Source organism: Phocoena sinus, chromosome 5 (assembly GCF_008692025.1).
Source record: "Phocoena sinus isolate mPhoSin1 chromosome 5, mPhoSin1.pri, whole genome shotgun sequence".
Classification (NCBI taxonomy): Eukaryota; Metazoa; Chordata; class Mammalia; order Artiodactyla; family Phocoenidae; genus Phocoena; species Phocoena sinus.
Window position 1 is genome coordinate 132805637 of NC_045767.1, and position 23883 is coordinate 132829519.

The window sequence follows — 23883 nt, forward strand, 5'->3', positions numbered from 1 at the left end:
GCAACTTGTTTAACTTCTTGTCTATCATCTAAAAGTTTTAAAATATGAACACAATTTTGCATAGTTTTTGTTTTTATATTTAAATGTAACAAAACACCTTCCCTTTGCTTATATTTAATTTCGAACTGTTTACTTCTCAACTTTAAGTAGTCTTTTAGAAGTTGTCACTAAAGCTACAGTCCTCAATGGAACATTCTTTCCCTTTAATGTTTTCACATGGCCTAACTGTTAGACACTACATTTCTAAGTTCTTGCATTTATAATTAATTGCTAATTATTTTGGTTCTAGTCAGGGTAAGGTGCGTTGGTTCTTTTTCTGAAATCCATACGATTTGGATTTTGCGTTAATTTGTAAATTAACGCAAAATTCTGGAGTCTTGGTTTAGAATTTAGGAATTGCTACTAACGTCCTATGCTTAAAATTATGTAAATTTTTGTGGCAATAAAAAGAATCACTAGTATATGAAACAGAAGCTCTTCCTTCCACCAGATGGCCGAATAGTATGAAAAATCAGGCAAAGATGGCTTACTGTAGAAAAACTGATTTGCAAGAACTATCAACACAGAAGACAGATTCCTAGGCTTTAGGTTTGACTAATTAAGCAAAATAAGCATACTTCTCGAAAGAAAAACATGATTTGAAATTCACTAGAATCTAATCTCCATTAACTAGAAGGTGAACTCCCTGAGAGCACGTAATTGCTCAATAAATACTGATGGATGGAGGGATGGATGGATGGAGGGATGAGTAAATGAACATACAAGAAAGCTAAAACAAAATGTAGCACCTTATTTTATTCACAATTCACTTTTTTCCTCCTTTTTGTAGATTCCAATTCCTTTTCCATTTCCTAATAATCCAAATCAGGTAATTATACTTAAAGTTTCCTTTAAGAAAGTATTTAAATGAATACAAAACAAAAACTTGAAAATTCTTTAGATTTATTTGGAAAGGAAGTTGATATGAAAAATAATGGTTATTATTCTCCTTTGGGGACAATTAGTGATTGACATTTTGTCTGATTTGAGTTATTTAATGTAAAAATCTCATATATCCTTGAAACCTGAGACCTGAAACTTTCCTTGATCATGTGGAGGGAACCCAGGAGACCAGTAGAAAAGCATTTGAAGTCAAATAATCTGGGGATGCAAGCTCTGTCATTTAACGCTTTGGAGTAATCTTAAACTCCTTTGTGTCTTACTTTCCTTTAGAATATAAAATAGTGAAAAGGAATGATTTATGAAGTCCATTTCACCTCTAAAATTTTGTACTTATATTTGCTATTAATGGGGGGAAAATTCATTCTTACTGAAATGGAATCTGTCCCAGAAGTCTTTGAACTAGATTTAAGATTATGGTCAAGGTATAAAAGGATTATTTGAATTTTACTTTTGACAGGATTTTAGTAAGTGAGGGGAAATTACAGAGAACAAGACTGACTCAGTCACAAGCAAAAAAATAGATTGTGTGTAACATAGCATATTAATTCTAAATTTTTAAATGATACTTCGGTTGCAACTGTAGGAGATGATATTATTAACGTTTTTTTTCATAAAGAAGTAATCCCTGGGAATTCCCTGGCGGTCCAGTGGCTTTCACTGCTGGGCTGGGTTTGATCCTTGGTCAGGGAACTAAGATCCCGCAAGCCATGTGGTGCAGCCAGAAAAAAAAAGCGGGGGGGGGATTCCCAAATACAGTCTTTTTTTCCAACCTTGTAAGCATAAGTTTAATTATCTTTCCAAGAAGTCCCTGTTAACGTTTGGGGTCCACACACATACACACAGAAATGTGGACTAGTGTTTCCTGAGATAGTAGATTTGAAGGGGGTGGGTGGGTACTAAAGGGTGGAGGGGTACTTAAAATATTAGCGAATGTGAATCTTACTGATGTAATTTTATAAATGCTAAGAATTCTAAAAAGCATGTTTTCATTAATCAAGCTAACAGAAAATATATAACATAGAAAAGATAGATAAAATACTGCGTTACAACTCCCTGATTATTTGATTGTCTTTCCTTTTTTCTAAGTCCTGACACTTAATGATCTTAAAGTGGTAAATACTGCTCTGTTGATCTATAAAGTTTACAAAAATATTACATTCGACACTCCATTTAAGAAGAGCCAGTTCATCAGAAAAATTACTGTATTTATTAGTCCAATTCATTTGGAAACAAAATTAAGAACAGCTGTTAAATTCAAAGCCAAAACAACTAACTCGATACATGCAAACAGTTCTACATTCATTTATTCAACTCATCCAAACTATAAATTGACAAAACCACCTCTTCTATCATTGATAAGGAAGAAGGTGAAGAGTCTTAAAAGACTTAAGAGCTACAGAATAAATTACTTTAGCAGAGATGAAACAGACTAGTTTATTTCTTCACTAACGAAGCACTAGCTTAAATGCATAATACATTAAAGATGATCAAATCTAAATTCCAACACATAATTTTTTTTACTGAACTGCACATAATTCAACTATTTAACAAGGCCCTTTATTGATATATGTTATTCAGAATATTAGTTTATAAAAACACAGGAGAAATACTTGAAGGGAGTTACAAAAGAGAACACTAAAAGTTTCATTTCCCATATACTTTTCACACTTAAACATTTTCTGAAATCAAGATACATCTCACAACAGATGCATTTAACCTAGAATCTCCTTTTTCTTTAAGATTCATCATTAACTAAATGGTACACTTTACAGTTGATGGTATCTCAGAGACCTGCAGTATTCGTAAAAATGTCAAAAAGTTAGGCCTAAAAAGTTAGGCGTAAACCATTGCGTGCCTGAGGTAAAAATTTTCAGGATTCTTCACTACAGATTATTTAAAATCAATCACCTTGAAGAATATTTAAATGTGCCAGAAACTTTAAGGTCAAACTAAATAAGAAACAGAGTCAAAAAAAAAAAACCTAAGTCAAGTTCAAATAGCTAGGGTTCTTCCCACAATCCACTGTTTAAGAGATTCTATAGTCCATTTCCAAATGACAAATTGTAAAAATTCTAGCATCTTTTAATTAGAATGTATTATATATATATGAATATGAATATATATTCTAAAAATGTTTTAGGAAACTACCGTCAATAATTAATTATTGATGATTACAAAATTAGCAAGTTCATCTTTACATCAAAACATGGCTAAAAGAGCCCTGGCCTGTGATGGGAAAGCCTAGATTGTAAGCTCACCTTTAAAATTAAATTAGCTCTGGGCTCCCCTGGTGGCGCAGTGGTTGAGAGTCCGCCTGCCAATGCAGGGGACACGGGTTCGTGCCCCGGTCTGGGAAGATCCCACATGCCGCGGAGCGGCTGGGCGTGAGCCATGGCCGCTGAGCCTGCACGTCCGGAGCCTGTGCTCCGCAATGGGAGAGGCCACAACAGCGAGAGGCCCGCATACCACAAAAAAAAAAAAAAAAATTAAATTCGCTCTGTGACCTTGGGTAAATGTATTAATTTACCTCCAAAGTCTCTTGCAGGGAAAATATTGACTCCTCAGACATATGACTCATTCAAATTACCAAATCTGAATATTTATTTATACTTTATTTTTCTGAACTTTATTGAAAGTGCTGTTGGCCACAAGCCATCCAGAAAGGATCCTGACAGAGTAACCTATAGAACTGCCATATCTTCACAGTGATAAGAATTTTTTTCTCCCAGTGATTGTGGTTAAACCAAGAAGCAGGAAAATGCACCCTAAGGGAACAAATGCTACCTCAGGGCAATTGTTCTTGCCTAAGAACAAGCGGGACAGTGTTTAGCTTACATATTGTTGCACACATGCTGGTATGGACAGCTCTACATACAAACAGAGGGATTCACCTTTTTGACATAGTGGTCAATTCCTTGAGCAAGCTGCCAGTCTCTTAAAACAGGACCACAGGAAAGCTATAAAACAATACTTAACCAGTGAAATTGCTTGTGTAAGCAAACCCTCGAAGCAAAGTCATAGCTGTCCTAAAATTCTGGTTCAAGTATCATTCACAGAGGGAATTCAAATAATTTAAGAAAGATAGCACTTGTATGGAAGTGTTTACAGTGAGTTTCTCCACCATTCACATCAATTTTCTATATTTCAGATATAGTGAATACTGTTACAAGGCAGTTACAAGAAAATATTTCTGTGAATTAAGGGAATTTAAATCTAAATATTGCATATTCATTTAAAAATCTTACCTCATGGGCTTCCCTGGTGGCGCAGTGGTTGAGAGTCCGCCTGCCGATGCAGGGGACACGGGTTCGTGCCCCGGTCCGGGAAGATCCCACATGCCGCGGAGCGGCTAGGCCCGTGAGCCATGGCCGCTGAGCCTGGGCATCCGTAGCCTGTGCTCCACAATGGGAGAGGCCACAACAGTGAGAGGTCCACGTACCGCAAAAAAAAAAAAAAAAAAAAAATCTTACCTCATGTAAATAAAACACAAAGCAGTAAAAATGGAATTAATTTTTCAATAAAAACAAAGATTTTCATATAGAAAGTATTTCAGCTTATATATGTACTAAGTTAAAAATAAGCTAAAAGGTAAATCCATTGATATCACTGATCATTGATTTTTCTTCTTTCACAATCATTTCTGTTTTGAACCAACTTGGGGTAAGTCCACAACTTTTAAGCTATTATAAACTACAAATCTACCTAATGGACTGAAGATAGTATCTTATTTTTTTTAATATTTAGGGCTTCTTTGGGGTAAAACTTTTTTGCTATGGTTATATTGATAAAAGCAAGTGATATTTAATCTCAGAAAAGGTAAGAATAATTCTTCTGAACCATAAAACCATATGGCAGAATGGAGCCCAAGTGATTTACCCAAATTAAATCTCATGAGTTATAAACTTGATTTCCTCCAGGATCTTTTTTTTTTTTTTTTTTCTGGCTGCGCCGTGCAGCACGTGGGATCTTAGTTCCCTGACCAGGGATCAAACCTGTGCCCCCTGCATTAGAAGCGTGGAGTCTTAACCACTGGACCACCAGGGAAGTCCCTCCTCCAAAATCTTCAGATCAGAATTTCTACAGGTCTAAAACTGTATTCTTTTCATAATGCCCATAGCATTTGACAAAATTTCAGTTTATAGAAATTAGGTTAAGAAATTTCAAATAGTAAATTTTACCTCAAGCTTATTTTTGTCTTATGGACAATTCATAGCAAACAGTGAGAAAAGCCTGCTGTGAAACTACCAAATCTAGAAATGCTCTAATCTCAAGGCAAGCCAACAAGTCTCCTTAACACAAAGGCATCAGCTCTCTTGACGGAAAGGCTACAAACCTTGAGACTTCTGCTTTGATTCTCACCCAAGTTTGCTTTCATCTAAAATATATACGAGAGAGAGAGACCAAAAAGGTATATTCCTTTTTAAAATATCCGAATTAATGTCAATTAAATGTCAGTATGTATTTTAACCTACCTTGAGAGAAGCTGATGAATCAAAATATTCTCAATCTTAATTTTGAGAAAGAAATTGGATTTCACGCGTTTTCCTTCTGAAAAGTTTCATTGCCCTAAAGTGTTTATTCTGTGTTTCTTAACAATTCAAATGCTCTTACCAGCCCATCAAGGGTGAAGTGGGAGAAATTAAGCTCTATGTTGCAGAAAAGACAGTTGATGGTTCGATTTCTCAGCATTTAGGTATAACAGAACCACATTATTTGCTATGTCCCAACATTACATGATTGTACCCATACTAATCCATCAACATTAAATAAACATAATATGGGAGACATGGGTGGAGGCAAAGAAAAAATACGGCAAAAATACCTTCATGTAGTAACTATGATCTGTATTGTTTATTTTGGCAGAAATAATTCTCTTACTACTATGTCAGAAGTTATATATGGTTAGTAAAATCTCCAAATATCTTTTGAGCATTATTATACATTTTTAAATACTTCTATCCTAAGAGTTTAACAGCTTCAGATTGTGCTGTTAAGTTAGATAGATATTGGTAAGTTAAGAATATGATTAAAGGAGGTGTAAACAAGACCAAATTAATTACAAGTGCTTTCTTCAAATGATGTGTCTTGAAATCAGTTTATTTATTCAAACTTCACAAATATTTTAGAAAATAACAGCAACCATCATAAGTCCTTATACTGTAGGACAGAGTAGCATTTAGCCTCTAAAAGTGGTTAGAAATTTTAGGTGCCCTCTTTAGCATGTTTAGTATCTCGCTTCTATTTGAGTTTGAAATGCTTTGAAATCTCAAGAACACCTGCAGGCAAGACACCTGGATTGCAGCCGCTCATCCTTAGGTTAAGATATTATCAATAAATTGTCTCTGCGCCAAAATTATGTGAACCAGTTTAACAAGGCTCGCCAAATCAGACGTGGCCCTTACATTTCAAGTCACAAACCATAAACGGATTACTATGGATAACATGAGTATTGCTTAAGTAATATAAATCTTCCAAACTACAAACTTAAAGTAAGAAATCATAAAAGCTTCATAAACGTAGTAGGGAATACAACAGACAGAGAATTGGCTCTGGAACCCTGCAGACCGGGATTCCAAATCCAGCTCTGTTGCTTACTGAGTAAACCTTGGGGCAACCTTTCTAAATATCATTTTCATCTGTGAAATAGGAACAATACCACCTAAGCTCACAGGAGTGTTGTGAGGATTAAGTGATACAATGTAGCTATTCAATAAATGCTATCTATCACTGTTTTAACTGTCTCTAAAAAAAAAAAATTCCTTATATCTGAAATATAAGTAAATATGAAGGCAATATCACCTAGTGATACAGGAGCAGATATTCCTCCAGAAATGTCTTAAACTAAAATTTTAATCTGGTTTTTTTCTATTACAGATGGTGCTGGATACGTACAGTTAGAAGATTATCTACTTCTACCCTATCTGTAGGGTATAGTAGCTTTATCATTTTGCATACTTTGTAAATGTTCCAATGAAAACTACAAAATGCCACCAAAACATTGATTATCTGCGGACCATGTGCTTTACTCATTAAGTAAAATTTTCATATAACCTAATATCTTTACTAATGTCAGGGTAGATGTGTCAAAACTATTAAAACAGAAGTAAATGTCATTCTTTAGGCAATTGCTCAAACTTTCTCAAGAGCTTCTGTAAGTAGTTTCAATTTTAGAGAATTCTATTCCATGCCAGGAAGAAGCAATTTCTTGCTACCAGACAGTAAACGTAGAATCAGACTCTTTCATGCTGGGACAAGGTTATCCTACCCCTCATCCAATGAGCAGATCATTCTTGTCAAGTACAAGTCCCTTGTTATGTACCCAAGGACCAGGATTTTATGGATTTTAGAAATTTAATACTGCACATAAACCTTGTAACTCTTCCAGAGAGGTTTGAGGCAGCATCCTGAAATCAAACATTCTAATGTTTCTCAGCAAAACTTACAGTCACACTAAGGGGAAAAAAGCCTCCTGTCATTTCAGTTCAAATTTACCCCAAAGGAGTTTTGACACTAACTCGGGGTTGGGGGGAGAGAAAATAAAAAACAAAAAACACCTTTTCGATTGATTTACCTTAGCCCTAGTTCTGTCCTCTAGCTACAGAGTAAGCCTAATACTCTTTTCAAATATCTGAAGGAAACAACCAGGTCTCTATCCCCTAACCCTCCTTTCCTTCAGATGCCCCACCTGTAGTCCAACTGAAATGAAGATGGAATTATGGCAGTCCCTGCCTCAGGCTGACAGGAATTAGTATCACGAGACTTTCCCACTGGACATCTTGGCCAGAACGTGATACACATGCGACAAGGCAGTGTTATTTTCCTTCCTCTTCCCTGCTTCCAGGAACACGTGGAACACCAACTCTTTCCTTTCCTCTGGGAATTACAATGTTAATAGTGAGTCTCTCAAAAACCTATGTCAGTCCTTAACAATCTCTTCCTAACAAAAAACACCCAAACTCCCAAAGACCTCCTCTGTCTCTGATTTCAGTTCCTTTCTGAACATCTATTTTTAATTCATTTATGGCACATACAGTTACAGTAGAGTGAAATGCATATAGCAATTTAAATTACTAGTTTCCTGCACACATTTTTTTAAGTCATAATTCTTGGAAATGAGAACATGATTTCTTGTTCGCTGATCCTGACCTTTACCAGCTAAGAATGACTGAAATTTCCTCATAAAACTTACAACTCTAAAGGCAAGAATACATGAGGCTTCCACTTTTGAAAGCAGCTTCAACAAGATCATGTAAAGCAAAATGCAAAGCAAATAATTGAAAGATAAATCAGATTAAACAGTGGTGATCGGTGCTATTCTGAAAGGAGCTTGATGTGACAGGAACATCCTTCAGACCTCAGAAGATCAATGGAGGAAAAAAAAAAAGACAAACAAGAACTACATGGAAAGCAGAAGTTATGGCTGAACAGAAATTTACCTTTATTTAGATTCTGATTCTTCAAAGAGCATCAGTTGTTAAATTTGGTTTAAGCCATGCTTAAATAAAACGCATACAAAATATGATTATTTATAGCTCTTCTGACTGGAAAGCAGAAAATTCTGTGTTCTGTTTCACCATATTTGCTAACTTTATTCTGGAGCAAAACCTTCTAAATGCAAATCATTTTGAAAGTGAATAAAATAATTTCCAAGTGATCTACCCCTGCCCTTTTTATATATGAGTTCTGTGATGCTGCCTTCTTTTCAGTACATGTTCCTTTGTTGCCATTTGGCTTTCATGGAGATTGCGAGCTATAACCCATGGCAGTCAGTTTCAGAGTCCTCACTCCAGTGGGCATCTCGTTTCTCTGCCACAAGTTTGATGAATTGAAAGTGACTAGCATAAAGCTTGAGTTTATCACTGATGTCCACCCATTTCACTTTTCCAGCATCATCTCCAGCTTCTAAGGTAAGGTTATCCATTATCTCACCTGGTTACCAAAGAAAAAACATCATCAAGAAAAAGTAATTTATTCATTTCTTTTTCAGCATAATTCTGTATCTTCAAGTATTGCTACTATAATAACCTTAAATCATCATTATATTAAGTGGCCAAGTGAATTAAAAACTAGAATATTCCAAATTTCCCAAATGCCCCAATTTTAACTAAGTTCCTAAATTTTAAGTGACGGTACCAGTAAGAAAGCTTTTCTCTTTAAAAAGTAAAAATATTACCCTTCAAAAAAAAAAAAAGAGTTCACATTAAATAAACATGAAAACTCACATCAAAATTCCAGAAGGATTACAGATTTAAATGTTAAAAAAAATGAAAGAAAACAATTATTGATGACTCACTTTAGAGTCTTAAGGTAAGTGTACTTTTCCAAGTATGACACCAAACCAGAAACCATAAAATAAAATATTCAGTGGGGGGATGAGGTGGTGGTGGGATGAACTGGGAGATTGGGACTGACATGTATACACTAATATGTGTAAAACAGAGAATAAGAACCTGCTTATAAGTAAGTAAGTAAAATAAAATTCAAAAAATATTTAGAGTTATATTTATAAATACATATATATTTATTAAAATATTTATAATTATCAAAAATTAAAAAGAAATGCTTTCAATCACTGTTGGCAATCTAAATGGCATATTTCTGTAGGACAATTTGGCAATGTTTATCAAGAGCTTTTAAAAGGCAAATGCTCTTTGATGAGCATTCATTCAAAAAATATCAGAGTGCCTCTTATGCACCAGACTCTGTACTGGGGATACAATAAACAACCCAGCAATTCCACTTCAAAGGATTTATCCTAAGGAAATAAAAAGACAAGGCTACTGAAGTATTCAAGGCAACATTATTTATAACCAAAAAGAGAAAATGGGACATAACCGAACTTTCCATCTAGAGGGCACAGATCATTAAATAAATGATAAGACAGCTACAAAAATGCACTCCCATTAAAAGGGAAGCCATTCTATAAATACTGATATGGAAATATGTCCATAATATATTTTTAAGTGAAAATTCAAGTAACAAAACAGAATGTACAGTGTGAGCCCATTTTATTTTAAAAACAGCTATATAAAATCTGGAAAAAGATAAATCAAAATGCTAACAGTGGTATCTTTGGGAAATGAAATAACTAGTGCTTTAAAATTTTTTCCGCTTTATGTCACCTATTTTCTAAATAACTCATTATAAACACTATATCCTTTATCTTTACAATGATTACCTTTAAAATAATAAAATAATAAATCTGCTTCTTAAAAGAAAAGAATCAATTGAATATTTCAGCATAACAGGTTTCTAAATCCCAGTGCTAAAATGACAGCTCTTTGTGTATCTCACAGCAACTGCAACATCCAATTTTCAATGGAGAACCAGAATTAAGAAGTAAACCTGAATCTAAAAGTTAAATTAAAATATCTGATTATCTAAATAACAGTGTCCTCTAACATGCTCTTTATCAGATCTAATAATGTCTGAAAAGCATCCTCCCCTTCTGGTCACCTAATAAATTACACAAAACAGAATTCTAAAAAGTTTAAAGTTTATAGTCTGACACGTGAAAAGCTTGGAAGTCATCACTCCTATCTTCACACACAAAAAATCTGAACAAACTGAAAATCAACAACTCTTTTTGGATCCATCAGAGAATTGAGGTCACAGGGCACAATACCACCCTAAAAATTTGAGAGACAGGCAAATACAGAGAATCACAACTTACCAGGAACAGAATCCCACCTCTGGAGCTTTCAAGTGGTAGAAACATTTAAAATGTAACTGACTCATTTTTGGAAACTGATCTGTGAACTGCCTTGAGAGAGAAAATCTCCTGGAGGCACAGTCTTGGGGTGGGAGGGTCATATTTTCAGGAGTTTTACCTCCAGGAATGCCACCAGGTTCTCAGAGTAAAGACAAGAAAAATCCCCACTTGCTTGCAGCAGGGAGAGGGTAAAAGTAACCATTCTGAAATAAGACAGAGCATTCTGCCCTTAAGAAAAATATTTCACCAGTCCTAACCAACCTGGGGGAAGGGAAATACCCAACTCTAGCCTTCCTATCTCGCCTAAGGAGTGTGAGGGTGGAAGGAAGAAGCTGAAAAGTGGCAGTGAAGGTCACAGCCCAGGGGCCCAGGCTCACTGAAAAACTAAGGCCTAATCATTGGGTTCTCCTGTGATTCTCCTCCAAAAGCCCACAAACCCCCTCCAAATCCCACAGCAATAGGGATTCCATAAAATAACAGGAAGTGTAACTGAAAGAATTGCCTGGCCCAGACCTTATTTAAGTAGTCTCTAGAGAAACCCAAAGACAACAGAAGAGACAAAAACAAAAACACCAGAGGAAGTTTTAGCCTCTGACACATACAATTACAGCAAATAAGTACAGCCTAACTCCTAGTCAACTAAACATAAGGCCTCACACTAAAGATCTATTTACCTCAGTCTCTTTTACTGGATACATCATGTTCACCTTTCAAAACAACTAGAAGGCATGCTACAAGGCAAAGAGCACAGTCTGAAGAGACAAAACATCAGAGTGAGACTCAGATACAGCAGAGATTTGGAATTATCAGACCACAAATTTTTTATTAAGTTCAGAGAGAAAATAAAACAGTGAAAACAGTGATTTGAACAACTCAAACACTATAAAATCACCCTCTAGAGGGTCAGTCATTGTATTTTAACTCCAAAAATACGCAGCTAACAAATTTATCAGTACTTAAGTTGTAGAGACCTGCTTGTAAATTGTATTTGCATACTTCTCCTTCTGAAATGCTTCTTTTAAGTTCTCAATACCAGGATGAATTATCCTAATACTTTGGTTAGAGTTGTTGTTTGGAAGTAATGAAATTGGTGCTGGGAGTTTTCTGAAGTTCAACAAGAATGTAAAAGTGACAGATCTTCTAGTTCCAGCCCATTTTGTAAGGAAACAACTGAGTCCAAGAGAACATGTGATTTGCACAAGGTTATACTGAGACAGGAAGGGGGCAGGGCAAAACCTTTAAAAGAATGACAAAAACATTGCAGACAGTACATAAACTGGTTAGAACCAACTAGGTCCAAGATGGCAGATGATTCCACTTCCACTAGATCTTGAGCCTCAGATCTATACGCTTGAGCTAGATCTATACGCTCATTGTAATATATCAGCATGCTAAATGACACACCCACAGGTGCCATAACAGTGACAAGGCCGACCATAAAAGGAAAAAAGTGGATGGTGACCCAATTCCTGGAAATCCCCACCCTTTCCCCAAAATAGCTGGAATAATCCCCCCACTCGTTAGCCTATGAAATTACCCAGACCATAAAAACTAAATGTCCCATATTTTGAGGCCTCTTGCCTTCTGAGATGGCCCACACTCTGTCTATGGAGTGTGTATCTCCCTGAATAAATCTGCTTTCACTAGTCTTGCTCTTGTATTCCTTCCCACATGAAGCCAAGGACCCTCACTTGGCAGCCCGTCCCAGGGACTCGCCTGAGACCTGGGATATGACCATCCACTCGGGCCCTATTTTTCCTGCAACAGTACAACTTAGAAAGGAGCCATGAATGGAACATTTAGTTCTCTGACATGGTACCCTCATTTCATTATGCTACAGATGAAAACAAAATATTTAAAATGTCATCCAATTCAGCAATAAAATATGTTTCAAAAGAAGCCAGCCATTCAATGTATGTTAAAATCATAATTTTTAAGATAGCAGATTCCCACCCACCCTCTAAAATTTTTAAATCCATTGACTAGAAAAAAACATTCATTTAAAATTTTTTCAGTACTTGGAATTTTTTTGGTATTGTTTTGTATTTTAATAATGCATGCTCTTATAAAATTATTTCAAACACTAAGACAGATATAAACCCCATTTCCTTTACCACAGCCATACTTCCTACCCAAATCTCCAGTTGCTTTTTGTTTTTATTTTACACAAATGGAGTCATACAAACAACTTTAGGGCACATAATTTTAGTCTATAAATTTAACCTTAATTTTATATGCTACCAATGGATTAAAGGATATTAGTTACTGGTAACACTTTTAAAGCTTTCTTCTACATATTCTTATAATATAAACAATCTGCTTTCATACAAATATTATCCTATAACCAGTAGTTGATTGACTTAAAATGCTAAAATAGTCCAGATTTAACCGTGCCCCAGTAGTCTGCTTCACTTAAATTGGATCCTCTAATTCAGTTAGCTTAATAAACATAAGTAAGATTACCTGTTTCATCATGGTAATTCACAGCTTCTGTCTCCATCCATGCGTTATCAGTATTCCGAGGATCATCAACATAACCTTTATATATCTATTTTTAAAAGGAGACAGACCGAAAAAAAAGTGCAGGGTGAACAGGAATGGGTAGAGAAGAGCATGCTAACTTCATCAGAATCAGAAATATCCTGTTGCAAACAATGCACATTTAATTAACATTAGTGAACTGTACACTTAAAAATGGTTAAGATGGCAAATTATATGTTATGTGCTTTTTATCCCAAAAAAAAAGAAATGTAAACATTACAGGACCTTTAATGTAGCATTCCATACGCTTGTTTTACATTTTCCAGGGAGGGAATTCCCTGATGGTCCAGTGGTTAGGACTCGGTGCTTTCACTGCCAGAGCTCAGGTTCAATCCCTGGTTGGGGAACTAAGTTCCCACAAGCCGTGCAGCTCAGCCAAAAAAAAGTCGATGTGAAAATGAAATTAAGAAAACAGGGACTTCCCTGGTTGCGCAGTGGTTAAGGCTCCACGCTTCCAATGCAGGGGCCCCGGGTTCAATCCCTGGTCAGGGAACTAGATCCCACATGCATGCTGCAACTAAGAGTTCACATGCCACAACTAAGGAGACCGTGAGCCGCAACTAAGACCCAGCGCAACCAAAAAAATAAATAAATTTTTTTTAAAAAAAAGAAATTAAGAAAACAATTCCATTTACAATAGCATCAAAAGAATAAAATATTTTTTTAAAATAAATAAATAAATTTCCCAGGGAACAATATTCTCAAGAACATTTTGAGGCAGCTTTAAAATTCATAAAACCCTCAACACCTCAGACTCTAATTTCAGAATTTCAGAATAGTCATATTTGGGCCATATGATTTTTTTTAAGAGTCTATAAGTATTTTTCTGTTTTAATAACTTCTGTGATTATAGTTTTAGACATACAAAGATAGATTCTTCTAGTTAGAAATCTATAAATAAGGTTAGCAAAGACTAATATTTAAGCTATTAATACGTGAAAAGATTTGGATCTAGCCATCTAAGACAAATGTGACCCGAAACCCAGACAGCATATTGATAGATAAATAATTAAGAAATCTTAATTCTAGAAAGAAAACAAAGCAATTCAAAGAAAAGCCAATAAAAAAGAAAAGAAAATCTACCCTTTTCCTTATTATTAGTGCACATATACCTTATAAAGTGATCTTTTTTAATCACAAAAGGTATGTAGACAAAACAGCCATGAGACTTAAATGGTTATGAATAAGAAAAACTCTGAATAACATAATTTAAAATGTAAATGTCCTTTCATAAAAGCTGAATTCATGCAAATTTTTTAAAAAAGAAAAGATTTTCCGTTAGATGGGTGAACTCAGTGTCACATTAGCTCACACCTAAAGAAAAATTAAGAGGAAAAAATGTATTATAGTAAATGATGTAACTGGCCTAAAGTTGGACTATAAAAATTTAAGTAGAAATCTATTTACAGTGAAGAGCTACAATTTAATTTGTTTTTATGAACATGTATTTCAAATATACAAGTATTTCACTTTATTCAGAAAATGATCTACCAGATTTCCAGGTGAACTTTAAGTAATTTTCATTAATCCCCAGGACTAAATCCTTCCTGGAAATCTTCATTTCTTACCACTAGATGTTCCTGGCTGAAGAGCTTGTGCAACTTTTCCTCTAATTCTCTCTTTTCAGCACCAGATTTCTGTAAGGAGTTGAGAGCTTCCTCACCAAATTCTCTTTTCAGTGTGGCACTAATCTTCTCTCCTGGATCCACCATCCCCTAAGAGGCACATTTTTGTTTAGAAAAAGTAATAAGCTTCAATTCAATCAATAGATATTTACTGAGTGATGCAGTGGACATATATTGCTCTATCTGCCCATAATCTTCTGTGATATGTTCTTCTCTAAATCATTTGTTTCTAGTACAAGCAGCTTAGCAGCGTATCCCATATACTCAACCATAGTAATTAGTCCAAAGTTAGCCTATGGTCAACTGAGCCAGTCAGACTCCTTTCCTGGTATCTTCCAAAGTCAAGCTATGGGAAGGAAGGGATGCAGGCAAGAAAGAATACAGCAAATTGATACGTTCCCCATTGGTCATTCCATTCCAGCCAAACTGACCTCCTCAGTGTTCCTAGGATATGCCAGACATATCCCAACCCTAAGGCCTTTGTACCTGCTATGACTTCTGCCCAAGATGCTTTCCCCAGATATCCATCCACATGGTTCACTCGTTCACCTCCTTCAGATCTTTACTCAAATGTCACCTTCTCAGGAGACCTTCTCTAACCACCCTATTGAAAATTGCAAACTCTCAAACACTTCCTAATCCCCTGCCTTGCTTTAGTTTTTTCCTTAATATTGATATTTATCACCTTCTAACATTACAGTAACTTGTTCATGTTATATTATCTGTCTCCCTCAGTGGAGTGTGAGCTCCAGGAAGACAAGGATGTTTGTTTATGTTGCTCTGCTGTATCCTCAATGTCTAAAATATTAGCTGACAAAAGGCAGATGCTCAAAATATACTGAGTAGATCAACGACTCTCAAAATTATATTAACGACAACAGTTCCCTGACTGATCAGAATTTCAAATGACAATAAAAATATAAGATCCTGTGATGATATCATTGTATTTTGCATTCAGCACTGAGTGGAGTTTGACTATTTGGCTCTTATAATTATCCTAAGCTTTTGTCACAGTCAGCTACAACCTTCATTTTCATTCCATTTTACCCGACAAAGAAAAAAAGCCATTCCTGCAGATAGGAGAATGTGTATATAAAGAGCCATTCTCTCATCAAACTATCTCCGTTTCACAAGATGGCATAAAATATAAAACCCACTACTGAACACATACACATTTTTAAAAGCCCCTTGAAATATACTACTGACACGAACTCAATAGAAGTATACTCTTCCTGATGATATTATGAAAACTCAAAAAACTACAAGGAACAGTAATAGTGTTATCTTTTTAAAAATACTAAAAATCTTACCTTGGGCTTGGAGTAGGTGTTGAGTTCTGAGATGAAACCCAATATTAGTGAGTATCTACTATACCAGGTGCTTTATATGCTATCTCTAATAATCCTGTGAAATATATATGATTATTTTTAAAACAAAGGTCTGAACTCCATATCACTAGCTCAAAGTGCAAAGGTCAAAACACAAGCCCGGGTCTAACTCCAAAGTCCACGTTCTTTCCCAAAGGTTTTAGAATTAGACTCAGATTCTAACAGCTTTGTTGTATTATCCTACATTTGTCATTGACAATGATACTTCATTGCAAAAGAATCACTGGGGAGGAATGGAGAATAAATGAAGTAGAAAAGATCCATACACAATAACCTTGTAGTAAATAAAGCAACTAAAAAGAACTTACAACACTGATTTGACTTAATTTTAATGCTTACCCCTGGGATGGCCCATTCTCCACAGTCTTTCCTTTTTATTGCAACAAACTGTAAGATGTTTTTCCCAGAAATGGGATGGGTAATTTTATTTCCACTTCTGTCCCTTTTCCACCTATAACAGTAATGTAAGGTCATAACTGATTTAGAACAAAGACCAAGGTTCTATTTCAAGCTTAAGACAAAGCTATAAAGATATATTTTTCTTTATAACAGAGTATATATAAATTTACCTCAGATCAGCTAGTTTTGTAAAGAAATATTGTTTTGTATTAAAAATATTCTTTATTTAGCACTGTTACAAACCAAGACAAATGTCTACTTTCCAGAAAGGATATTATAGTCTCCATAATAAAAATTCAAGATATAACAGTTTTTACTACTTAAAGTAAGATTTATCAAAAAAAATTAAAAGCAGAACAGAATTTAAAAGAAGGGTCACAGGGTGGGATAGGGAGGATGGGAGGGAGGGAGACATAAGAGGGAAGAGATATGGGAACATATGTATAATTGATTCACTTTGTTATAAAGCAGAAACTAACACACCATTGTAAAGCAATAATACTCCAATAAAGATGTAAAGAAAAAAAAAAAAGAAGGGTCATAAAAGTTTTTTTTTTTAATCCAAGGATCCTTTTTAAGAATTTTAAGTAGTGAAAAAGATCTATAATATTTGCTTTTAACAGTTCGTCCTACGTTTTCAGAAAAGCAGATTATATGATACAGGTTCAGCTGGTCTCAAGAAAAGTGCTTCTCAATCTTTATCCCCGCTTTTGATAAAAGAAGTCTCACACTATCATTTAATTTTATATCTCAAATTGAATTGCATTTTTTTAAAGCATCGAGGTGACGTTAATTTCAGAATGTGCTTTTTCTAACCACAGCCTCCTTCACAAAGATGTTGATAAATCTCCCCTTCTCCTTCCCTACACCCACCACATCTACTTCCTCCTGCCGAATTTTAAGAATAGTTTTAATAGCCTCTTAGGCAAAGATAAAGTTTTTTGAACTTCCAGTACTAAACCAAAAAAGAAAGCCTATGATCTAATCATCACTCCACATGAGACTCAATAAAATATACTAGTTTAGAAGACCTAGATAGACATTTCTCCAAAGAAGATATACAGGTTGCCAACAAACACATGAAACGGTGCTCAACATCACTAATCATTAGAAATGCAAATCAAAACCACAATGAGGTATCACCTCACACCGGTCAGAATGGCCATCCTCAAAAAATCTACAAACAGTAAATGCTGGAGAGGGTGTGGAGAAAAGGGAACCCTCTTGCACTGTTGGTGGGAATGTAAAGTGATACAGCCACTGTGAAGAACAGTATGGAGGTTCCTTAAAAAACTAAACATAGAACTACCATACGACCCAGTAATTCCACTACTGGGCATATACCCTGAGAAAACCATAATTCAAAAAGAGTTTTGTACCAAAATGTTCATTGCAGCTCTATTTACAATAGCCAGGACATCGAAGCAACCTAAGTGTCCATGGACAGATGAATGGATAAAGAAGATGTGGCACATATATACAATGGAATATTACTCAGCCATAAAAGGAAATGAAATTGAGTTATTTGTAGTGAGGTGGATGGACCCAGAGTCTGTCATACAGAGTGAAGTAAGTCAGAAAGAGAAAAACAAATACCCTATGCTAACACATATATATGGAATGTAAAAAAAAAAAAAAAATGGTTCTGACGAACCTAGGGGCAGGACAGATATAAAGATGCAGACGAAGAGAATGGACTTGAGGACACGGGGAGGGGTAAGGGTAAGCTGGGACGAAGTGAGAGAGTGGCATTGACATATATACACTACCAAATGTAAAACAGATAGCTGGTGGGAAGCAGCTGCATAGCACAGGGAGATCAGCTCAGTGCTTTGTGACCACGTAGAGCAGAGCAAGAGGGAGGGGATATGGGGATATATGTATACGTATAGCTGATTCACTTTGTTATACAGCAGAAACTAAAACAACATTGTAAAGCAGTTATACACCAATAAAGATGTTAAAAAAATTTTTTTGAATATAGTAGTTTAGATATGAGTGCCCAGATTTCTTTATATTGTGGCTGAATACCATATCTAACCCATAATTCCTGCCCCAAAAGAGTTCATAGTCTAGTAGTGGAGCTAGACATGTATGTGAATAAACTACAAGAGTGACAGCTTGATGAGTACAGTAAATAGAAATGAAAGAATAATTGGTATAAGAAGACAACATCTGTTTTTAAGGATGCCAGAGAGAGGAAACAAAGTTATAAAATAAAATAATGTATTCAAGAAACTGAAAGTATATGTGGCAACACAAGCATCAGTGAGGGAAAGATAGATGGTGAGGCTGGAGAAGTATGCAAAGAATTCATCAAATTCATCTGCTTAGAGAGCCAGAGAATATTTTTTAAGCAGGGAAAAAGCCATTAGCAATTTGTATTTTAGAAAGCTCACTCACTTTGACAAAAGTTTGGAAGTTGGTTTGGAGGGAAGCAAGACTGGAGGCAAGAAAACCAGCCAGAAGACTGTTACCATGGTCCAGGTACAAGACGATGAGCACAGGACTGAAGGTAGAGACAGTGAACATGGAGAAAAGACAGATTTTACCTTTACTTTTTTCTTTTTTAGCCTTTACTTTTTTTTTTTTTTAGCCTTTACTTTTTAAACGTCATTTATATAGCACTTATTATGGACCTGATACTGTTGTGCTTTAATGTATTTATCCACTTAAGCCTCAAAACCAGCCTATAAAGTAGCTGTATTATTGTTTTTATTTACAGATGTGGAAAATGAGGCGCAGAGAAGTAGATAACTTGCCTGAGGTTGCAGAGGAAAAAAGTTGTGTAAACCAAGATTTGAACCCCGGCAATCTGGTTCCAAAATCTGCACTCTTAATCACTATACTATTTTACTTAAACAAACAGAATTTACACGAATTAGGTAAGAGGAGGGATACGGTGGCAAATGATGGCTCTGCCCACTCAGAAATGTTTACTAGCATCTACTACACCTCACGTGCAAGGAGCTGGGAAAACGAAGACTAACACAGAGTCTCTGCTGCTCAGCAGGCCAGCCAGCCGGCCAGTCATAGCTGGAGCCCTGGGAAGAGAAGCTGAACGCAGAGAGATGCTGCTGGGCAAAAAGGCAGGACCATGCAGATGATGAAAAGCTTGCGTATCACATTTACATTCTCAGATTTTATCCTCAGTGGACTCATTTAAGGATTTTAAACAGAGTAGTTTCTTGTTATGTTTCTGTTAGTACCAAATACATTGTCACTAAATTTAAAACAAAATTTCTTGATACAACAGAAATAATATATCATTTTAACTAGTGAACCTCATTAACATTTATTAAATGCTAATGATATTCCTATGTATGATTCATATTCCCTCCCTACTTCTGATGGTCCACACCTTCCTGTTTCTAACCAAACAGGAAAGAAAATCATACCGCCATTAACTTTTTTTTTTTTTTGCGGTACGCGGGCCTCTCACTGCTGTGGCCTCTCCCGTTGCGGAGCACAGGCTCCGGACGCGCAGGCTCAGCGGCCATGGCTCACGGGCCCAGCCGCTCCGCGGAATGTGGGAAATTCCCGGACCGGGGCACGAACCCGCGCCCCTGCATCGGCAGGTGGACTCTCAACCACTGCGCCAGCAGGGAAGCCCCCGCCATTAACTTTTGACCCGGGTTTATTCACAATAATATATTAACACTTCCCCTGTCATTTCGACCTTAAAAGATATACAGGAACTTCTGAAAACTTCCCATTATATGTGGAAAATCTCTAGGAGAGGTATCTGGGAATCTAAAAACTTAACACTTTCCCTGGGGATTCTGAACAAGAAAGTTCATGAAATTCTGCACGATTCAATGCTATTTTGCATCATGAAGTACTTGGAAGAAAAGGGGACAGAATCTTTGCTCTAAAAGTGCCTGTGTGATTCTTATGATTACTCATTAGTGAAATACTGGTGTAAAAGAGAAAGAACAATATTTGGAGCCAAATACCCCTGTTTCAAATTTCAGACCTACATGATTTAGGCAAGTCACTTAACCTCAGTAAGTCTCCACTTTCAGAACCATAAAATAGATATGTCAATACCTACCTTGAGGAGTTCCTGTGAGAAACAAATGTAAAAACTAATAATAGCACCTAGCAGAGTGCCTGGAGTAAAGCAATATTTTTAACAGTTCATTTAATCTTGTTGATTCTTTCTTCAACATCCTTCATTCCTCTCTTCCTTCCATTTCTACTGCCACTCATCTATCTGGAGGGACTCATCAGTTAATAATATATGTATTACTGAGATAGCAAAGAAATCAACCTAAGATTACTGTTGAAAGCTAGTTTCTGCCACTTGTGCGCTCTTTTATAGCCTTGGACCATCTCTAAGCCTTCAGTTTTCTCATCTGTATAACAATAAAGTTCAAAAAGTCTACCATTTCAAAATGACACACAATCACCATGTTTACTCTCAGTTGCTATTTGGTTCACCACAGATAAAGATAAGCTAATTAGAGACTTAACTTTCAAGACTCTGGCTTCCCTTTTCTGCTTCTTGTCCCTTTGCTAGCATTCCTGCTTCAAATATTTCACACCTTCCTGTCTTTAGACAGCCTCACCAAAGTCAAAAGAAACTGATACTACCATTAATATTTACTAATATTATTTTAACTACATTCATTAATAAGAATATATTAACTCTTCTCATCTCACTTAAACCATAAAGCTTCTGAAGGAATTCTAGATGGACAGAAGTAGGTCAGTATGTAGGTAGACAGGCAGGCAGGTAGGTGGGTAGATGGATGGATAGATGGAAAATAAAACTGCGGTTGGGTGTGGGATAAAGATACCTTTTGTCAGAGGAAATTGGACGGGCAAGTACGAGAATAAGATGGGGAGAGAATTGTTGTCTCCCCCAGAAACTTGAAAATAAGCTTCCTTAGGGTTAAACTATGAAATCATTATTATATCCCAGATCAGAGAGAACAAAGTCTCCTGTAAGAAAGGAAAGCCCTCAAAATATCAAAACTAAAAAAGCAAGAATATTGAGGGTGTCTGCATTATTTAAAGAAGGACAATGACAATCACATGTGAGGAGAGAGGTTGTCAGTGAAGAAATCCTAAAAATAAAAAATAAATAAAAGAATGACAGAGATGATGGAATATTCCACGTGTTGGGAAGACGACTCCAGTGGAGATGGCTAAGTCCATCTAAACACTACATTCCCCTACCTCCTTCACTGTGATTCATGCTGACTGAGAAACCCTCTGACTATGATTTGGCTTACCGGATAGATCTGCCTCGGGAAGAGAATCCCTTTCCCCTGTCCTGGAACCTTCAATGGCTCCACTTCATACTCCTTAACTTTGGCATTTTATATTCTCCACAATAGAATGGCATAAAAATTAATTTTAAGTCTAATTTGTCATCCACTATTCTCTTACAAGGATCTTCTGTTTCAACCAAACTGGTCTTTTCACTGTCCCTCAATACGCAAATAGATATTACTACAAGCCTTGTTCCTAGGCGTCCTCCCGTCCCCCTATCTAAGCTTCTAGTTCAGCTCCAGGCTACCTCTTCATAATACCTTTCTTGGGTGCTCTGGTTTACCATCATTATGTCCCACACATCTGATTCTCTACTTTTCTGAAGCATCCTGTATCAGCCATATTACTTTGACATGTTCCCTTATTTAATATTTTCTGTCTTGCAAATGAGAACAGAGCTCCTCAATGACAGGAAGCAGAAACTTAGGACTGTTACACTCTTTCATATGCACCAAAGCACTTACTCAATTCTGAGAACAAACAGATGCTCAATAAATATGTGGTGAACTAACTTTGTTTAAATGATGCCTAACCTACTCACACAACATAAAACTACAGCTTTACACTTAAATCACATCACTGTAATTTTACATCAAGTCCCTTTAAAATATAGATTTCATGTGTGTGCATATGAATGTATATATACGTGTCTGTGTGCACACACACATATATATACACGTATATGCAGTCAGCTCTCTGTATCCATAGATGTGGAACCCATGGAGAAGAAGGGCTGACTGTACTACCCCATTTTATGTAAGGGACTTAAGCATCCACAGATTTTGGTATCTGCTTGAGGCACAGGGGCTGGTCCTGGAACCAATCCCCCAGGATGCCAAGGGATGACTCTATATAAAAACACATACATATACATACATACATCTGTGTGTGTGCATGTGTGTATAATGGATATGTAAAAACATGGTTACAGTCTGTATTTATCCAATTGCTTAGCTCTTTGCTACTAAAATGTGTTTTTAGTTCTTACCTGGTTATGATGGGATCTGCAGCATGATTGGGGCCCCATCGCCCCAAAAGCCCCCGGCCAACCAGTCCTGTCCGTCCTGCAGGATTTCTGGAAAAAAAACCCATAAAATCAATTGAATGTGCTCATCTTTTTTAACACAACTTGATATGGCCCAAAACAAGGTAGTAAGAGCAATAAGAAGGAAATAATATCTCTACACAAATCCAGTAGCACTATTACATATTTGACACTCAAAGTACAGATTTCCTTATAGTGTTATTTAACTTTTCTTTCGTGCTTGTCTTAAGTTTGGGGCTTGATCCAGGAGGAGGATCTCATTTCCATAGTTGTTTTACAATATAATAATTTGTTTCAGTTTTCACCTGTACTTCAAAATTCAAACTAGAATCTTACTGGACTCAAGTCCGGAAGAATGAAATGCTCCGCACCTATCATCGTCTACTTCTGCGACAGCAATGCTTTATCACTGAGGACACCCACACTTCACTTTATCAACATCCTCTTTTCCCATTCCACTCTCCTACAACCTGTCTCACCCAAATAGTTTTGGTTACATTTTAAAGTCCATTTTTTCACAGTGGGTTCTAGATATTTATTATCAGTAATAGATATTTTATAGCATATAATGAGGTAGAAGTATTTAATATTTCAATGTCATTTTCAAATATACCAAATTCAATTTTTTATAACAATTTTATAAAAATGCCAACTACTATTTAACCTAATGCCACACCCAATGTTAAAAAGTCTGTCAGATAAACATAGCAACACTCATGCCTGAGTGATTTTCTTCCAGTTTCTTCCAATATTCCTTAAATGTTCAACTTTCATTATGTAAAATGAAATGCCCTAATCTGCAGTCTTACCTATTTAATGTTATATCTTTGATCCTCCCAGTATGTAAAAGTAAATAAACAACCTGTCAAACTTTCCTTTTCAGCCATCTCTTTTTATTCTGGTCTTCCCTGTGACTTTTATTAAAGTTGAGTGAATCTTTATATTGTTTTA

At 36.0% G+C, this 23883-nt stretch overlaps 1 protein-coding gene across 4 annotated transcripts in view; it reads right to left on the reverse strand.

Annotated features, from left to right (window-relative positions):
• Positions 1–5769: 5769 nt before the first annotated feature.
• NUDT9 (nudix hydrolase 9) overlaps positions 5770–23883 on the reverse strand; it is a 30049-nt gene continuing 11935 nt past the window's right edge. Inside the window, exons 4-9 of one of the 4 annotated variants that reach the window (XR_004349984.1) lie at positions 22876–22962; positions 16548–16659; positions 14764–14910; positions 13118–13202; positions 8379–8871; positions 5770–7815 (exon numbers count right to left, since the gene is read on the reverse strand). Coding sequence is in view for 3 of the 4 variants with exons in the window: in XM_032632615.1 (XP_032488506.1) it covers positions 8693–8871; positions 13118–13202; positions 14764–14910; positions 16548–16659; positions 22876–22962 (610 nt within the window). In the remaining variant the exon portion in view is untranslated. Of the gene's footprint in view, positions 8872–11328; positions 11407–13117; positions 13203–14763; positions 14911–16547; positions 16660–22875; positions 22963–23883 lie in introns of all 4 variants that reach the window. The other 3 variants (XM_032632612.1, XM_032632614.1, XM_032632615.1) reach the window with 3 other exon arrangements.